Genomic DNA, 19,998 nt, shown 5'->3' on the forward strand with positions numbered 1-19,998 from the left:
GAATTGGGGAACTAGGCGCCCGCCTCGGGCGAAGTGTACAAGGGGGGGGGGGGGGCGCCGTGGACAAGGGGCAGTCCGACCCGACACTCCGTGCTCCGACGCTGTATGTGAGTACTGCGCTGCCCCCCACATCTCAGCACCCCCCCCCCCCCCCCCCCCCCCCCCCCCCCCCCCCGGTCTCGTGTCGTCTCGATCTCGTGGACTCAATCTCGCGAGACATCTCGTCCCGTGAAATTTGTGTCTCGTCCCACCCCTACCAAATACCAATCGATCAAACCGAAAGTGAGCCCGAAACTCCGACAAGAATCAGCTGATCTCTGTCAACAAAGCTAAAACAACAGAGACATTAGAGATATCACTTTATGACCAGGATTCACTGATCCAGCAGCAAAATAAGAGCAAAACATGTGGTCCGCTCAGGGCGTCATACAAGCCAGGACCGCCACTGCATACACCCCACTGACTGATAGATCACAAAAGGGCACCATCTACCGGGAAGGGTGCCAAATTGCAGTCCCAAAATATACCATAAATCTTATTATAGGTGGGGGGGGGGGGGGGCTTTTATTTGTCTCAACTGTAGCTGGCACCAGGCTTTTAATGAAAGGAGGCATGTATAAGAGAGAGGCTTGTATTTTGAAATGTTCAAAAAGAGCATAAAGATTTGTTGTGTCAGTTTGAAGCCAATAAAATGTACTGAGCTCATTGAAAAAAAGTATCAAACAATACTAAAATGGTAATAAACAGTAGTGCAGTTTGGAGCTGGGGGATATATCGAATTAATTCGATGAATCCCACGGAGCAGAAACAGGCTCGCATGGACATGTGCCAGGAGCTGAAAAGGCAGCTGGAGGACGATTGAGGGCTGTTTGTGAAAATCATCACTGCTGCGGCGGCTCCGGGAGGCGGTCAGGCTGAAGCAGCCGGCGCTGTGGGAGAGTGTGGACTGTTTTATGCACAGGGTTCTGCACGCAGAACAGTTCCTGATGGAAAAAGGCACAGCCCTGCTGCCCTATCCGGCGTATCCCTCGATTTAGCCCCGTGCGACTTCTTTCTATTCCCAAGAATGAACATGGAACTGAAGGGGCAGACATTTAATGACGTGGAAGAGGTGCAAAAAAAATCGAAGAACACTCTTAAAGGGACCATTACGCAGGAGCATGCTGACTGTATTGAGCAATGGAAATCCCGGCAGCAGCGCTGTATTCAAGCCGAAGGAGAGGACTTTGAAGGTGACAGTTTTGATTAAATGTGAAAATAAAAAAATAAAAAGTTATTACCACTGTCCGGTTTCTTTTGGGTCCCCCCTCGTCTTTTGTAAAGTCTGGTCACCCTTTCAACATCATGTCTTGTCACTGACACTTGAACTAACCCCATGACCCCAGATCTTTGTTCTTTATTCATGCCCCCTGTACCCATTTCAGAAAGGACTTATATCTTTTGCTAGATAATAGTAGTAGCACTTGGCACTGTTTGCAGTGTAGACTGTGTGTTGTTTTTTTCCTTTTTTTTCCTTTTTTTTTCTTTTGTTTTGTTTTGTTTTGTTTTGTTGTGGTTGTTGTCTTTTTTTTCTTGTCTGATTTTGTTCTGTTCTCTTTGTTATTTGCCACATTTAATATATATCTGTCAATATCTGTGGATATATATTTTTCCGTGTAAGCCTCCGATACATGATACTGATGTTTTCCACTCGCCTGTTTCCTTGCTCAAAATCTATAAATAAATCATACATAAAAAAAAAAAATACTGTGATCAAAATAATGCTGTGTTGTTCGGGGTATGCTGATGGACATCTTTTTATAAAATGGAGGCTTCAGGAGATTGTGAGTCAGTGTGAAGTTTTGATCTGGATCCAAACAGACAGTAACCTGCAGTCAGTCATGGTTGATCAAGGTTTTGTTGGACACTTCAGTCAAAACGTGATTCATAACTGGAGACTTCACACAGGACTCGAGTAGGACATCTAGTGGTCACTGACATGAAGTGAAATCCAGACATGTTGATTCGTGCGGGGCAGCATGGGTCTGGTGACCTCCCACTCTGATGATCGCGTGGACAGCCTGGAACAGATTTAACTTGTGCAGCTTGTTCGTTCTGTGTTACATCCCCTCATGATGTTCACAATACTGAAGTTTTTCAGAGAAGGAAGCTGCTCAAACCATCTTGATTTGAATCAGCCCTGCTTTTCTCCTGTCCTCTAAACTTTAGATTTCACATTAAAGTGGCATAAATCCTCTGATTTGTCTTCTGCCAGGTTTCAGTGTAACAATATCTTTCACCTTCCTGGTCCAATCAGAAAACATCTGAAGACAAGACAACAGTGACTTGATCTCCTGGGTATCATGAACCTGGACTTTCTTCAGCTCTTGGTCAATACTTCAAATCTCTTCTACCTTGATTTTTTTTATTTATTTTTTGCTTGTTCGTTCTTTCTGCCAAAGAAAGCTTGAACCTGTGAGCAAGTCTGATGTGAAAAACTGTTATTCTATGAGATGTAAGAGATTGTATTTACACTGTAAACATAAATTTCTTTAATCAAATAAATACGTTGCCTCCCCGGTTTTACATTTGTTCATTCTGTATTCTGAGCTGGATAAATGAGGAGACTGAGTGTCTCTAAATGACCATAACTCTGAATAAGTGTTTGTCTCTTTGTTTCCTCTGTGATGGACAGATGACCCGTTCAGGGTGAAACCTGCACAGATCCGACGTTCTAATAGTAGCTCACGTTCACCAAGCGTTGGGTGAACAATCCAACACTTGGTGAATTCTGCTTCACAATGACAGGAAGAGCCGAGAATCTGAGAATCACCACAGATTTTTATCCCAACATGCATACTGTCTTGAAGGTTCTAACAATGCCTGTGTCCACTGCCAGTGCTGAGTGTTCATTCATTTGTTTCCGTCGCTTGAAAACATCCGTCTAGAGCACCATGACAGACCAGAGACTGAGTGGACTTGCTCTGAAGAACATTCATCAGGATATTCCTGTCAATTCTCCTGTCAATAGGGAGGCACAGACTACATTTCAAATAGGTAGGAAAATTATTATTATAATTATGATTATGAAGCGTATTTTTGTGTGTTTTTACCACGTGTGTGCCTGGTGTGCCATCGCCATAACGTGTTGCCAGGCTGTTTTCATCTGTTTCTGTACGCTGTCACCATACTCTGCTGTGAAACTTATACATATCTCTTCATTGAGTAAAAATTTATTTAGAATCATAGAATTCATTAGAATGGCTTTTTTTTTTTTTGGGGGGGGGGGGGGGGGGGGACTTTTAAACATCTGCATGCAGCATTTCTCTCCTGCTCTGCTTAGTGTGGGGAAGAGTGAGGACTTCGGATCATGATATTTTTCTCTCTGCACAGAGATGCATTTATTTAGAAGAACAGCATTTTACAGTGAGCAGCATACATAGGTCTTCAAAATCCTGATCACTATTGCAAATTTGGGATGAAAACAAATGCTGGTCTGCAGTGTGAACTGAAGCTTTGTGTTTCTGTGTATCTCTTCTGTGTATCTCTTTCTCTCTTTCTATCCTCTCTCGCAAACCTGACTAGCAGAAAGCAGCCACCTCTGGTCCTGGTTCCGCAAAGGTTTCTTCCTTTCTACAGTCACTTGTGCTTGCTCATGTGGATCTGTTGGCTTTCTCTGTAAAAATGTCTAGAAATAACTATGTTGTAATTCTCGCCATATAAATAAAGCTGGATTAAATTGGATGCATTGAATTTTAAATTATCAGGTTGGTTAATGAACAACAACATTCAATGACCTACATGTCACGGTTTCAAGTGCATCAAATTCCCACATCAAGTTCATGCTCTGGCAGCTGTCCATGGTGCTGAACCAGGTGACAGTACAGGAGTGACAAACATGACAGTCCTCAGAGCGGACCGTGGCCTCTGCGTTCTTGTTCTAGCGACTTGCTCATGTGAGCTGCTGCTCAGGGACTGGCAGGCCACACATCTGGCGGTGTGTTTGTGTGTGTGTGTGTGTGTGTGTGTGTGTGTGTGTGTGTGTGTGTGTGGTGTGGTGTGGGTGCATCTGTGCATATTATGAAATTTAATCGTGGCGGCGTCTCTGACATGATACTTCGTACGAGAAGAAGCAACTGGAGCACCCTCAAGGACGCAGGATCGGAGTGTTTTGAATATGTTCTGATCTCACACTGACATCTTGTGTTTATCTCTGTTTCTGTTTGAGTTAGTTAACATAAATGTAATCAAACAAAAATGCAAAGGTAACTGTTTTGACACCAATAAACCAAAGAGTAAGTATTAGCTGAATACATACAAAGTTTTTGGCCAAGACTAAAACTACTAAAAAACCAACTGCTCTGTGAGTACTCAGATGCCTGTCATCTCAAGGCATGATGGTGTAAAGGTTTCTCCATTCCAAAATTTTAACAAAACTTTTCCTTGACGTTTTGAGATCTAAATTTGATAAGAGGACTTATGAGTTATTACAATAAAGATTAGTGACACTTATTCTCCTGTTCCTACATGGAAGGGAAGAAAGTTTGAACAATTGATAAGAGCAAATATAACGGATCCTTTTTTAACGATTAGAGTATCAATACCTCATGACATGTTAACTGTGTTTTGCCAACAACGTGACCATGAAGGGTTACAAACAACTTGTGGGAGACATTCCTGTGAAGTTTTGTAGAGTCACCTATGTCCCTTGTGCCCTGCAGGGTGACACTTTGGATACCACGCAGGCTGGACCCGGACGGACATGCAGGAGTTATTCCACCATTCCTGATGTCATGGGACCACGCCTCAGAGTGACTTCTGCTGGATGTGCAACATTTACCTGAATCCAGTGAACTGAATAGGGGTGTGTGCACCTGTTGTGCTTTCCCAACACTCAAGTTGGAGCCAGCCACTGTACCCAGGGCTAGAAGAGAATTATCTCCTCATGACCCAGTGTGGGGCAGTGATGTTCCAGCAGACCAGAAACTCTGGACAACAGGACGGAAGGTGACCTATTCTTTGCTTCCATGAATCGGTGTTGGTAAAAAGCTTATTGAGGATTGAGATTCTGAATTACAGATTGGATATATTTTTAAAATTTGACTATTATGGCACTGAAATAAAAGACGAATGTTGTTGTATTTATACAGCCTAATATAAAAACAATGGAAATTTAAAACTAGATGGTATTAGATATACTCACAACACCCCAAGGAGGTGTATGTGTTTATGTGTTATTATTGGAGAATCTTGTTACATCTTTATACCTGAGAACGACACAGGTGAGTGCATTATCACACAGTAAGTTCAAAATCTAATTTAAACTGGTTGAAATCCATCTTTTAAAAGATCACTTGAAAGACATTTGGAATGGTAAAATTTTGAATTGATTGTTTTCAGGAAGTTGAAGCTCAATTCTGTGAAGATTTTATGTGACTGTGAGGATTTGACATTTATCAACGATAAACAGGAGGGAAATGTTAGAAGAAATTCTTATGCCACTGAGTACGTGTGCTTCATCGTTGCACAAATGTCCCAGTTATGCACAATATGTCATCATGTTGTAAGAAAGTCCACAGGTTAGAAACACGTTTAACAGCACCATAACCTCATTACCTGTCTCAGCATATGACGTATAGGATGAAAGTTCATTGTTATCTAAAGACTTGCTCTGTATGTGTGATGTATGTATGTATGTGTGATCAAATTGAGCCGCAGCATTTATCAACACCTGATCATTAAAATGCTGAGATCGGCAAGGTACGAAAATTTCGTTAATGCCACGGGGAACTCGTTACCTCCGTCAAGGAGGTTATGTAATCACTTCGGTTTGTTGGTTTGTTGGTTGGTTTGTTAGCAACATTACAGAAAAAGTAATGGACGGATTGTAATGAAACTTTGTGGAAAGGTGGGTCTTGGGCTAACTTAGAATCCATTAAATTTTGGTGATGATCCGGATCACTGTCTGGATCCAGGAATTTTTTAAAGGATTCTTTATCATTGAGAGATAGGGCAGTCTTTGACATAGTTGGGCAGGCCCGCCGACAGGGAGCGTGCGGCGCGGCTTGGTGACTGATTTGCCCTGTGGCGGAGGTCTGCGCTCTCTGAGTGCCAAATTCTAGTTGTATGATGAGCTCACCGCTTGAAAGATAGATTAATAAATGAGAGTAATTTTCTCTAAATGACCACAGATGTGAACGAGTGTGTTTGTTTGTCTCTTTGTTTCCTCTGTGATGGACAGATGAGCTGTTCAGGGTGAAACCTGCATTCACTGATTGTTTTCTGGGATCAGCTCCAAAGCCTCATGACTTTCAGTTGAATAAAATGTTATTAAGGATGGATAGAAACAGGAAACAACACATTAAGAATTTTTTAAACCCAGATTAAGGTTTATTATTATGAGGAACACAGAAAAATGTGGCTGAGAAAATATGGGACATGAACTTTACATGCCAGCAAATTTAGAAGGAAAAGAAAAAAACTCATAAATGTTTATTACTAATGTTAACAGAATTACCATCATCTCAGTGATAAGTATAATCGTAAGTAAAATAAGTCAATGTAAAAAAAAAACAAAAAACGATTGTAGTATTATGTGAATCCAGGTTAATCAAAACTAGAATTTGGCACTCAGAGAGCGCAGACCTCCGCCACAGCTCAAATCAGTCACCAACAACAATAAGAACTCCATATATAATAAAACAACGTTGTGATCGGGGGTGTGATCGGAGCGGAGCGCTGCGGCGTGCGGTGCCTCTGTCTGTCGCCCTCTCTCCCTGTGTGTGTGTGTGTGTGTGTGTGTGTGTGTTTATCTGAAAAGGAAAACCAAAAAGCAACATAATTTATGTGATTTTACGTCATTTTAATTTGAAAATTGACCGGATTCTCTCGTATTTTCCGTTCCCTGACTTCCTGTCTGGTGCGATCTGTTCTGTCCAGCTTTAAAACTGACAGTCCATGGCTAACGGCTCGCGGAGAAAATTGAGAGGAGCAGAGCGGCCACGCTCCACGGCGCCTCCTGTATGAACCGTCAGATAGGTTAACAGGGGTGCCGATCTGAAAGTCGGTGCGCGGCGATTTTCACTTCCGCGTTGGAAACGGCGTATCTTGTGTGAACCAGGCATTTGTCCCCCCCTGTCGGCGGGCCTGCCCAACATGTGAAAGACTGCCTATCTGTCAATGATAAAGAATCCTTTAAAAAATTCCTGGATCTAGACAGTGATCCAGATCATCACCAAAATTTAATGGATTCTAAGTTAGCCCAAGACCCACCTTTCCACAAGGTTTCATTGCAATCCGTCCATTACTTTTTCCGCAATCTTGCTAACAGACCAACCAACGGACCAACAAACCGAAGTGATTACATAACCTCCTTGACGGAGGTAACGAGTTCCCCGTGGCATTACCGAAATTTTCGTACCTTGCCGATCTTAGCATTTTAATGATCAGGTGTTGATAAATGCTGCGGCTCAATTTGATCATCATTAACATGTTACACCCTGAAATATTGATGGTTTTAAAGCCCCGCCCACTCAAACACACAACACTCCATGCCACACAAAGAAAAACGAAGAAACGATGCGCTGATGACAGGTTACGCCAGGAACGCACTGGATGTGGAAGTGCCGCGCGCACTGCGCATGCCGCGAACGTTTCCGCGTCTCCGCTCCCAACGGGAGCTCCTCCAATGGGGTGGGAGCTGGGCGGAGCTAGCTAGGCGGAGCCTTAGGGAGATGCTACATGCTAACGCTAGTTTTCCAAGATCGCCAACCCTAGCTTTAAGTCTAGTACTGTCTTAACTTTAGCTGCTGTCCTTAGCTCTCATTATGCATTCCAGAAAGTAACTGTTTTTTTTAAAAAGATATCTCTAATAAATTACTTAATTCCCCCTCCCCCTTAAAGGTGCTGTAGGCAGGATTTTGCTGGTCAATGCTAATTTTTCTGTGTTTTCTTTAGATTAAATGGTCTACTTCACAATCTCTTAAAACCTGCCTGTCATCAAGAGATGTCCATCAGTATACCCTGAACAACACATTATTTTGTTCACAGTTTTTCTTGACATCATTATCAAGATTTAATTAAATTTAGACTTTAAATGATAAATTTACTACTTAGGCCATAACTTGTAATGTTCTTGAGCTTTACTCCATCATACCAAGAGTTGTTAATGATATTGTGGCCTCACCAATAACCCACTTTAGAGAGACAGTGTCATGACTAATGTCAGGAACATAAAAATTACACCACACAAATGGTTATCAGATGTAGGTCTGATTTTACACACAGAGAACAAGGTCCTAACCTTTGTTTCCTCTTTGAGAAAAATATTATATAGGGCAAGTGACCTTATTTGATAACTTCTGCATCTATTTTCACTTTCTATTCAACTGACAGTGTTGAGTTGAATGATAAACAAACAAAATATAATCCAACACAATATCATCAGAGACCCTTCCCACCCCACCACCGGGCTTTACTGCTGTTTTGGCTCCCTTATCTGGATGTGCTTGGCACCTAATCGTCGCGCCGCGGCCTCCTCAGTGCACCCTGCTGCCCGAGGGGCCTGATGAACAGTCCGGGCTGCTGAAGGAGTGTCAACCACCTGCCTCGGACCTAGGAGCATGCCCAAGTGCCGGGCTGTGGCGTTTTAATAGATGCAGATGCACCATTTATTTTGATTTCTTTTTGTTTTTGTTTCTTCTGTTGAATCAAGTGCATTAGTGATTACTTTTGTCTCGTTTCTTTTGATTCCTTTCCTTTATTTTGTTAAGTATTTCATATTTATTTCTGTCTGTCATTTTGCATAAATTGCTTTGTTCTCTTTTTTTCTTTAGAATATTGTTTAGGTATTGGACTTTTTTTGGGGGTATGGGGGCTGCCATTGTTGCGTGAGCCTAATTGTTTTTCTTTTCCTTTGACAGGTGCTGGGGGCTCCGGAGCGGCAGCGGTTCCCTGGTGGTGGTCCCTTTTTCACTTTTTGTGTGCTGTGTCAGGGGTGCTGTTTGTTTTTTGGATCCTTCCCCCTTTCTGTTACCGCTGTCGTGGTCAGCCCCAGCCTTGTCTAGTTCAGTTTTCTTTGGCAGGGCCCAACCCCTCGTTAATTTTGAGTTAGTCTGCTGATTTTAACATTGGGAATTTAATAAAGTTTGTTATAATTTGAAATCACGTCTCCGGTCCGGTGAGTCATTTGAACCTGCGGGTCCTTGGTTTTTTGAATTTTGTTTAGCATTTGAGATCCTGGGGTGCAAGTCCCCAGGTGGCGTTGTCTTTGATTTGGTTTTTTTTCTGTTCACCTCACCACTCGTCCTGCCACATTTGCACTACGCCAAGTTATGGCGCACTCAACGGTAAGTAAACCCCCAAACATTTGTCTCCACCATTCTGCAGCGACACTCCGTCCTTCTACGCGCGCACGGAACCAGGGTCAGTGCACGCCATTGACATGTACGCGCAGGGGGCAGGTCGAACGGCGAAGGGATTTGATTGGTTTAAAAAAAGGTGTCCCCTCAAGACTATTGGTTGCTGTTTTTCCCCTTTTACTCCTGCTGTAGATAGCGGATATTTTCCAAACTACTTTTAAAACACGTTATGAATTGCTTCCCATCAGGTCATAAAGATCATTTTAACCAGTATTTAAAAAAATGTATCTCATTAAAATCGCCAACCCCAGCTTTAAGGCCTCCGCACACCACAGGATAATCGGGCTGAATTTTGCGGCGATCTCCTCCTCCCGATTGAAGCCGACAGGGTCCGATTGTCGGGAGTATGCAAATGAGTTTGGGTCCAATCTTCGTGTAGTGTGCGGTGTGTTCTGAGAGATTTTTTTTGAACAGCGATGAAGGGTGCATCAAAATACACATTTCCAGAATATTGGTTTGATTGGGTGCTAAAAGTGTTACCATCCATGCAAAAACAATACATACAAAATATTTAAGCGATATGAGGTGATTTAGAGGTGGAACGGTGCGTCTGATTTTATGGCATAAGGGGGTAACAGGAACTGTGGGGTTGTCTATATAAAGCTTTGCCTGTGTAGCTCAGTCGCTGAGTCAATTCCCTCAATGCCACCATCACACACCACAGGATCCAGCTCTCACAAGATGGCCTGAAGCCCCCGCCAGAGCAGCCGCACCCTGGTTTTTGGTCTGGGCGCCAGCATCACCGGTGCAGATGCCATCATTACTGGCGCCAAGCTGCCAAGTGGTCGCCAGATCTTGCAGTGCTTGCTGTATCACTGCGACACACAACTGCATGCAAAGCGACCAGGTTTGACTCTAAATGGTAAATGGACTGCACTTATATAGCGCTTTTTACACTGCACTGACAGCCCAAAGCGCTTCACACTGCAATATCAGATTCACCCATTCACTCCATACTGGGTGTTGGTAAGCTACTACTGTAGCCACAGCTGCCCTGGGGCAAACTGACGGAAGCGAGGCTGCCAAACTGCGCCATCGGCCCCTCCCACCACAAACCATTCACTTTCACGCTATTTTCATACTTAGGCAAGGTGGGTGAAGTGTCTTGCCCAAGGACACAACGACAGTTTTACGCCTGCGGGAGCGGGGATCTGGTTCCTTGGTATTTTTTGTTTTTATACATGATTCTACATGCTTTATAAAGAATATTTCTAGAAGCAAGCGCATCATTACATGCAGTGCAGGTTGTTTCAGAGAGTGACTTCTATGTTCTATTCAAAATAAATGTTCTAAAAATCGATTTCTTGTCGTTTTTGAGATTGCCTTGACATGTTACACAAGAAATCAACCAAAAACGCCCATTTGGTATTTTTCACATGCTGTGTTCCACCTCTAAATCTCAAGTAATTTCCCCAAAACTTTGCACAAATCATTTTTATGTGTGTCCGAACAAAATGCAACCCCAATCAGATTGATATGCTGAGATTTCATTTTTGCATTGCAATTTGATGCACCCCAGTGAAGACAGAAGAGTTCAGATGCCTGGTCTTTTAACACCTGTGCTGCACTCACACTCCAGTTTGAAAGCAAACTGAGACCTGCTGACTCAGTGTGCAACAGGATGCAGATGGCAGCCAGTCTGCTTTAAGAACAGGACAACACTGCCAGAGCAATCACATCAAAGATTGTTGTAATTTGGCCAAACCTTAGAACTTGTGAGCACACGCCTGCTTCCTGGGCTCCGGGGGACTGTGCTCTGCAGGCCAGTTGTGTAACCCATCCATGCATGCAGGCTACTGTTCATCATTTGAACTGCATGTGATCAGTCAGCCTAGAGAGCATTCCAACTCTTTGCTGACACCTTGTGGTCAAGATCAAGAACTACACCCAGAGACAGTCCCTGCTAATGGGGCAAGAAGAGCGCTAAATAAATATTGACACGTATAGCTGAATAAACAGGAAGCGGTCACGAAATAGCAGGAAAAAAGTGAACTTTGCACAGCCTTGACTGCAGATAAATAAAAAACCCAGACGACTCAGATCGCAAATTTTGCGTTTTTAACCGGGAGCGACAGCTTTACCACACTCCCTACAGCACGACCTTTGACCTCCGCGCTGACTGCGCCTGCTGCAGCGCCGTGGCATGCAATGGGTTTCAAGAAGAGGTGTGCGATACTCCGAATTTTGGTATCGATCCGATACCAAGTAAATACTGGGCCAGTATCGCCGTTACCAATACCGATACCAATACTTTTTTTACTAGGTTTTAAAAAAAAAAAATTCTAAGTTTTTATTTTTATTTTACATACATCACAGGCAGTTTCGCTGTCTGACGCTCTGAAGTAGCTCCTAACAGTTCCTGCTCCTGTTCCTCATCTTAAATTTGCCATTAATGAACCAGTCTGTCTGATCAGCAGCAGGAGGAGGAGAGCTGCACAGTGAGCCTGAGTGAGCTGAGAGAGAAAGAGGAGCGCTATTTGTAATCACCTCACCTGGAAAATAAAACACGGGACCAAGATTTTAACCACAGAAAATAACAGTTTTTATCAAAAAACACAAGATTACTACAACAATGTTAACACTTCAATAAAAATAATTCCTTTTGCCTTTTTCACACAGAAAATGTCAATACTGAAAATATAATTAAAAAAATGTAACAGTATAAGCAGTACAACAAAAAGTACCATTACCCACAGGTATTTATGAAAAAAAGTCATTAGTGCAAATAAGGTGCAAAATACTATTGACTCTTTGCTCTTTTGTCAATGAGCTTATACCCTGAGGTCGCTTTTTGCCCCTGGATATCGTGAGCAGTTATACTACAGTAAATAAATACATTTGAAAAAAAGACCTGAAAATGCACAGCAACAACACGATAAACAAAACTTTAAAAACACACAAGCTGCGTCAAGACAGCATCTTCAGAGTCACATGCTGAACCACATTAAACAACTTCAGTCATTAGTGTAAATATACTGTAAACTACAGCTGGCTGTCATTCTCCACCACCTTTGATATATATTATATTTTTTTAGTTCCATTAACACAATCAGGATTTATTTCAATTGACTAAATATATGAAAATAGTTTAATCACTGCTAAAATGACATCTTTGACCACCAATTGAAAAGCAACGTCAAATTATGCTGGAAATACCAAAATGTTAACTTGGCTTCTCTAAAACACTCCCTGGATGTTCTGGAGGCTTCTGTGGAAAACCTCAGGCAGAGACCTCTGTCCGTTTACGCTGCTTTTAAAAGTTTGTGCAGATTGGTGGTGTTCCCCTTCATGCACACATGATGCAGTGTCTTTGTCTGAAGCTGTGAAATCCTCCACCATTTCTCTCTCTCTCTCTCTCTCTCTCTCTCTCTCTCTCTCTCTCTCTCTCTTCTGACGTGGCAGTGAAGGCAGAGGGAGGAGGGAAGCGGCGCAGAGCGCGTTAAGCGTCTGAGCACTGAGGTGAGCTGAGGTCCGACAGAGAGGCTGCGCTAACTCTGCCAGAGCAGAAAAAAAATATCGATCGATACCAATACTAACTTTGGTATCGATACTATCGATATTTGGATCGATCCGCCCACCACTAGTTTCAAGAAGCGGACTGTGTCGCGCCGTTAAAGACGTGTTCACCCGGTCGCAGCGGTTTGCGGTTAGCAGAAGAACCATGTCGTCCTCTAAGGCCACGCGGCCGGTGTCCCTGCTGGGCAGCACATCGTTCGGGGGGCGAGCGGACGCCGCCCAGAGTCTGGAGATGGTCACGGCGTTCCTGGACCGGGGCCACAGACACCTGGACACCGCCTTCATGTACACGGACGGGAGAGCGGAGGCGATCATTGGGGACATGAAACTCCCCAAAACAGGTGAGTAGAAGCAGATATGTCGGAGACAAAGCAGCGAGTTGTGTGAGAAGTTTTCTGAGGGTCTAACTTTGGTAACCTGTAGACGCACCTGCTGGACCCTCCGCTATGAATTGTGGGTGAACGGTGGCTAATTTAAATACATTGAATTTGTCTTTTCGCTGCTTAACCTTATTTTAGAAAGTAACTAAGTTCGTAATTTGGTGTGTTTTTGGGTATATTTTAGAAAGACTGACCTCATTTTAAATGTAGGGGAGAGCGGGGTAATTTGTGCCAAGGGGCAAGTAGTGCCATCCCTATTATTTAGAAAACCATAGTAGTTTTTGGTCACGTGACCACATATTTTTGAAGAGGCGTCCATTCCGCTCATCTTGCAAAAAAGGGAGACACATGGCTTGAGCGGTAAGCAAAAAACATTTTTTTGCCCTCCAAAGTAAAATTTCCATGGTTAAGGTTTTTTGATTGCTGTGTTTGAACAATTATAGAAAACTTTGAAAACATTTCACACCTGTTTTATTGCTTTAATAAGCTACTTCATGAGTCTATACAGTTAACATGATGCTAGCTCAGGACACCTGGGGGATGCATTTTTTTCAAAATGGTGGGCCTGGGGTAATTTGTGCCAAAGGACGCAAACTCATGATTATTTACTATATATTACTTTTTTTGAATTTACTGTTATTGTACATCTTATTCTTCCATTTGATCACTAAAACTTTGTGTCATTCTTAATTTCAGATCAAAATCCATCATGTCCCGCAGATACAAAAGGAAGACAGACAGGGTTCCAACTTTTCAAAGTTTCTGAAGCAAAGTTATGAGGCCTGCTGATGGAAAGTCCATCTTCACATTTAGAGAGAATGATGAAGGAGTCATCCCTCGAGGTGATGTGCTTAAAAAATTTCCCACACCATAAAAGCGTGGTGATAGAGCCAGAAGGGAGCGCAAGTTCATATTCCACTGCAGCATTGACAAGTGGAACGTCCAGTAGTAGGTCGAATCTGTGAAGATATTCAGATGCAGATGCAGTCAGGTGCTCATTTTTGATTTTTGATTTTGTTCTTAGCATGGGTTCATGTGGCACTAGGCCTTGTTGAAGCAAATTGGCCTTTGATTATGTTAAAACTTTAAATAAGCATTAAACAAGTACTTTTGTATTTAATTTGTCTTGTTTTTATCTAGCATTATCATTTATATATAAACTTTATTTCAGACACAGTTGGTCCATGTGAAAAATACAAAAAACATGACAAAACACTAAATTTTTTATATTAAAATTATCTTTTTTACTTCAGTTATCAGTGGCACAGTTTACCCCAGTGTATTCTGACTAATGGCACAATTTACCCCGCACTTGGGGTAAGTTGTGCCACAAAACCACTTTTTTTTCCAAAGCCATATTTCTCACAATTTATTTAAGATCCAAAGTGATTGCTCCCAGGGATACACAACATCCTAAACTATATGAACATATTTTAGTTGCAGGCATTCCTGTTATCCCCTTGTGTAAAAGGCACTTTAAGTAAAAATTGGCACTACTTACCCCACTCTCCCCTTTATAGAAGTAAATAAATGTTTGATTTTTTATCAACCTTTCAACAATTCTTGACTGGTTTGACACTTGCCAATTAATTTTCAATTCAGATAGCTATTTATAATCAGGTATTTGCAGCCTCTAGTTCATGCACACAATTTTCACAAATAATACTTGCACAGTTCACTTTCAGAGAACAAATGCACAGCATGGGAAGCTATATGTGGTTAGTCCTCTTGTTTCACGGCTGCAACAGTCCTAGTTTCAGTTCTGTATGTGCAGTTTGCATGTTCTCCTTTTGTGTTCATGGGATTCCTCAGTTTCCTTCCAAAGTATGCATTTTCTAAAGTTGCCTATAGGTGTTAATGTGTCTCTCTATCTGTGTTTTCGATTGGATGGACTGGCGATGTGTCTATGGTCATATTCTGTCCTGGCTCATCCTTAGCTGGGATTGGCTCCAGTGCTCTGTTCCCCTCAGTAGGATATAAGCTGGATAGACATGAAGTGGTTCAAAGAAACTCTCAAAAAGAAACTTTTTCAAGTGAATTCACCACAAAGACCGTAGGATGACAGTTTAAATATCCAAACCATAAAATTATATTCTTTTTCTGTAAGTACAGTGAGCATAGCTACAAAGGCCAACCCGTGGGATGGAAAGACGCTGAAGCCCGAGAGCGTGCGCTCTCAGCTGGAAACCTCCCTTCAGAGGCTGCAGACTGACAACGTGGACCTCTTCTATCTGCACATCCCCGACCACCAAAACCCAATCCAAGACACTCTGAGAGCCTGCAACGAGCTCCACAAAGAGGTGAGGAGACCGCAGTTTTTTTTTTTTCTTTTGACATATGTGTCTGAAACATTTCATCTTAACAATGCATCGAAATATTCCTTGCAGGGGAAATTCAAGGAGTTAGGCCTGTCCAACTACACATCTTGGGAAGTGGCTGAAATTGTGTGTATCTGCAGACATAACAACTGGATTGTTCCGACTGTGTATCAGGTATTATTTGGCCTCTTATCTAACATTGTAATGGTTTTATCATAATGGCTTTATTATGTTATATTTAAATATTAAGGTAGAAAACAGTTACCACCTTCTACCTCCGTTTTTCTAAGAACAGGCACAGTTTGGTTGTTAAAATTCTGATATCAAAAGGAAATGTAGCATTTTTTACTGCTTGTGTGGTGTTGCACACAGGGCAGCATCCGTTCTTAATCTGGTTTCAGAGCGCTGAAGCTTATTCCTGCTTGCACTGGTCAAAAGGCAGAGGAAAATGTGGACAAATAACCTTTGACTCATAGACCTGGTCAAAAGTAGGAGGCAGATTTAACCATGTCAAACTGACCCAACACCCACTGATTACATTATTGCAACGATAACAAAAAGAATAGATGATAACTCTTTAATTTTGCACCCTAAAGTACCGCAAGGTTTTCATACATGATCAAGTTTTATCTTCTTCTCCGGATAAATGTGTTACACTATTTGCGTCACATAATTTAATGCAAGACTGACTACAAAGGTTCTGGTTAGGCCACACAATACACACTCTGTATGCATGCTACCATTAAACTGCACAAATAAGTTGAAATTGGGAACTGTATGCATTCATTTTGTTAGTGCAAAAAATATTTTGTAATATGTTACGTCCATATAAAATTTGATCTTGGACTTTGGACATGCCTGCTCTAAACAGACAGAAATCATGAGCCATAAAACACCAACTAAATATGCAAATCTTTCAAAACTGCGGAGAAAAGCCATTGTAGGGAAGTAACTCACTACCTCACCAAGATAATCATTAGTTTTTAGATGTTGTTCAGGAGTGATTTTACCTGAGAGTTAAGCTATTTTTTACTGGGAGTGATTGCATCTTGACTCTTCTAATCTTTCACAGGGAATGTACAACGCCACTACGAGACAGGTGGAAACCGAGCTGCTGCCGTGTCTGAGATACTTTGGACTGAGATTCTACGCGTACAATACTCTTGCAGGTACGCCGTCTGCTGCGGCGGACTTTCACTCGCTCCCGAGACCACCTGGTTCAAACAGGTCGAGTAGAGGTGTGTGTTGTGTGTTATGGAGCTCAGGTCAGCTGTAGACTGTTCACAGATCCTAGTGTGAGCTGAGACCGAATGAACACTCCTTCAAATGATTCTGAACAATCATTTACCATCAATCCCTTCTGGTGTAAAAACGAGTCTTGTCCGCAGACTTACTGCTTCTGTGTCAGTCAGTTCTATTATACCTACATCCCCTTGAAACAGACACTGTCCTGACAGTATTGGTCTCCTGCCAGGTGGCCTTCTGACAGGAAAGTATCATTATGAAGATAAAGACGGCTCTCAGCCTCAAGGACGATTCTTTGGAAACAACTGGGCCGCAGCGTACAGAGACAGGTGAAGCAGCGGCACTCTTCTTTGAGCATTAACAAAACATGTCATTTCTTGTTTTAGGGTTGGGACAAGAGTTAAAACACAGAATATGACTGTTTTTCTCTTTTGTGCAAGATACTGGAAGCAGAGTCATTTCCAGGCCATAGATGGAGTTCTGAAGACCTTGGAGGAGGCTTACGGCTCGGAGAAACCCTCCATGACTTCTGCGGCGATGCGCTGGATGTACCACCACTCCCAGCTGAAGGTACGGCTGCTGTGACATTAGGCTACATCCATACGTTTTCTGGATTAAGGCCTCCGCACACTACAGGATAATCGGGACGAATTTTGCCCCGATCTTCTCCTCCCGATCGAAGCCGACAAGGTCCGATTGTCGGGAGTATGCAAATGAGTTCGGGTCCGATCTTCGTGTAGTGTGCGGTGTGTTCCGACAGATTTTTTCTGGTCGGAGCCTCTCGGGAGGCATCGGAAGGGGAGATCGTAGATAATGAACATGTTTAATATTTCCGATCGCAAATCCTGTGGTGTGTGGTGCTACGAGAGGCGCTGATCAGCTCCGAGTAGAGCTGCCCACACTGGGTCTGCACTGAAGGAGCGATGCCGATGTGAATGAATGAACTGAGGGAATGAATGAGTTCTCCACTTATTATTGAAAGTGAGATGAATGTAAACACAGCAATGAAGGAAAACAGCACAAAGTCACGTTGGACGACGCGAGATTTGGAAGAGAGGATCCCATTCTCGGCTGAAGAATCTGCTAGTGTGTGTTCTGCTCCAGAGCGACACCACACACTAGAGGATCAGGAAAGGAAGATCGGGTGCGATCTGATCTGTCCTGTGTTGTCTTGTAGTGTGTGGTCTCTGAATCGGGGAAGATTAAAAAAGTCCTGTAGTGTGTGGCGGGCTTAAGATCAGATATTTATCGGTTATTTTTTTTTAGGAAAAGTGACTTATCTGCCCAGAGGAAACCCACACATGAACAGGGAGAACATGCAAACTCCACATAGGCCTGTTCTCACTGTGAGGTTAAAGTGGTAACTCCTATTCCAGTGGATCATAACATACATTGTCTTATCAAGAACTTGCATAGAGGATAAAATAATGTGAATTTGCAGGCAGATTAAAGTCTTTTTCAGAAAAAAAGATGCATTTTTATGTTTATTTAAATGTTTCAGTGTCTCTTTTATAGGATACCAGTTGTTTATTGTTTTGATCCATCCTGTATCTAATTAGGGCTCAGAGGGTTGTGGGTCTAGTCCCACCTCAGGACCAGGGATCACAGCTGGCTTGTTCATCATAGGACACATTTGTTGTGCTTCATAAGATTTTTTTCCCAAGAGGAGCAGATGCTTGTGAAGCTTCTTGGAAAGATATATTCATCTATGTAAATCGTGTTTGTATCAAGTGTCTTTATTTTGCTCCTTTCGCCTGTGTCCAGGGCGATCTTGGAGACGGAGTCATCATCGGCATGTCAAACATGGAGCAATTTCAACAAAACCTGGCTGCTGCAGAGGAGGGTCCCCTGGACCAGAGGGTGGTCCAAGCCTTCGATGAAGCCTGGAACCTCGTGGCCCACGAGTGCCCCAACTACTTCAGATGAGCCCAGTGTTCCCAAATCTCCACAACTGGTTCAAACCCTCACTGAGAGATCAGCTGGACTTAATTACCTGCTTTTCTTTTTTCCTTGAAATCATGAAGATGAACTGGAGGCTTTTCTTTTCTTCTTCAGAGCACTTAATTTCCTTTATAAGCCTAATATTTCCCAGGGAGAATCTCTTCATCACTTTCTGATGTGAACAAATTTAACGGCAGCTAAATAACGTGCATGTGTGAGGAGTGAGCTTTGTTACTCATCAGAGATTCATCTGGGTTTTATTTGCCCTCAATGTGGGCCGGCAGGCTCACGCAACGTTCCTCTTCTGATCAATTTAACGCTGCAAACTCCAACTTACAGACCAGTAATCACTACAGGAGAGTATGAAGAGTAGGGTGCATCAAAATACACATTTCCGGTGTACTGAACGGTGCGTCTGATTTTATGGCATAAGGGGGTAATAGGAACTGTGTCCCGCACATGGCCTGCTGTTTTTTGTGTGTGTGTGTGTGTGTGTGTGTGTGTGTGTGTGTGTGTGTGTGTGTGTGTGTGTGTGTGTGTGTGTGTGTGTGTGTTCTTGTATTTCTATCCTTGTCGGGGCCAAATGTCCCCACAAGGATAGCAAAACCTGGAACGACGTTTCTCCTACTTAGGACCTTTTTCCGGTCCTAAGTAGGAGAAACAGTGTTTTCTTGACCATGTTGTTGTTACTGAAAAAAGTAAAAGTGCAAAAACATTTCTTTAGGGTTAGGCTTTGTTGTGGTGTGGGTTAGGGTAAGGGTCAGGGTTAGGGGCTAGACATGAATGGGAGTCAATGGACGGTCCCCACAAGGATAGAAATACAAGACTCTGTGTGTGTGTGTGTGTGTGTGTGTGTGTGTGTGTGTGTGTGTGTGTGTGTGTGTGTGTGTGTGGTGTGTGTGTGTGTGTGTGTGTGTGTGTGTGTGTGTGTGTGTGTGTGTGTGTGTGTGTGTGTGTGTGTGTGTGTGCGCGTTGTTGCAACACTGTTACATTTCAAGCCCGGAGACCTGTATATTCCAATATTCCCGCACATTTTACCCTCTGTTTTGCGAGAACTATTCTATTTTCCCGCACCTGCATAAAAAAAAAGGGGGGGGGGTTTGTCTATATAAAGCTTTGCCTGTGTAGCTCAGTCGCTGAGTCAATTCCCTTAACGCCACCATCACACCCCACAGGATCCAGCTCTCACAAGATGGCCTG

The 19,998-nt window shown here is 42.8% G+C and overlaps 1 protein-coding gene across 1 annotated transcript; it reads left to right on the plus strand.

The window, feature by feature from the left end:
• The first annotated feature begins 2,018 nt into the window (after positions 1-2,018).
• On the plus strand, positions 2,019-18,803 carry LOC115408415 (aflatoxin B1 aldehyde reductase member 2-like). Its single transcript, XM_030119167.1, has 8 exons — positions 2,019-2,027; positions 13,036-13,255; positions 15,407-15,594; positions 15,682-15,786; positions 16,685-16,781; positions 17,087-17,186; positions 17,298-17,427; positions 18,622-18,803. The coding sequence occupies exons 1-8, from the start codon at positions 2,019-2,021 to the stop codon at positions 18,781-18,783; spliced, it is 1,011 nt and encodes a 336-aa protein (XP_029975027.1). The 3' UTR covers positions 18,784-18,803.
• The last annotated feature ends 1,195 nt before the right edge of the window (positions 18,804-19,998 follow it).

This window comes from Salarias fasciatus, chromosome 20 (assembly GCF_902148845.1).
Source record: "Salarias fasciatus chromosome 20, fSalaFa1.1, whole genome shotgun sequence".
NCBI lineage: Eukaryota > Metazoa > Chordata > Actinopteri > Blenniiformes > Blenniidae > Salarias > Salarias fasciatus.

Bases quoted from the DNA above. Each gene is read 5' to 3' on its own strand.
- LOC115408415 (XM_030119167.1), top strand. The intron at 13,256-15,406 runs GTGAGTAGAAGC...CTGTAAGTACAG, and splicing joins CATGAAACTCCCCAAAACAG to TGAGCATAGCTACAAAGGCC. The intron at 17,428-18,621 runs GTACGGCTGCTG...GCCTGTGTCCAG, and splicing joins ACCACCACTCCCAGCTGAAG to GGCGATCTTGGAGACGGAGT.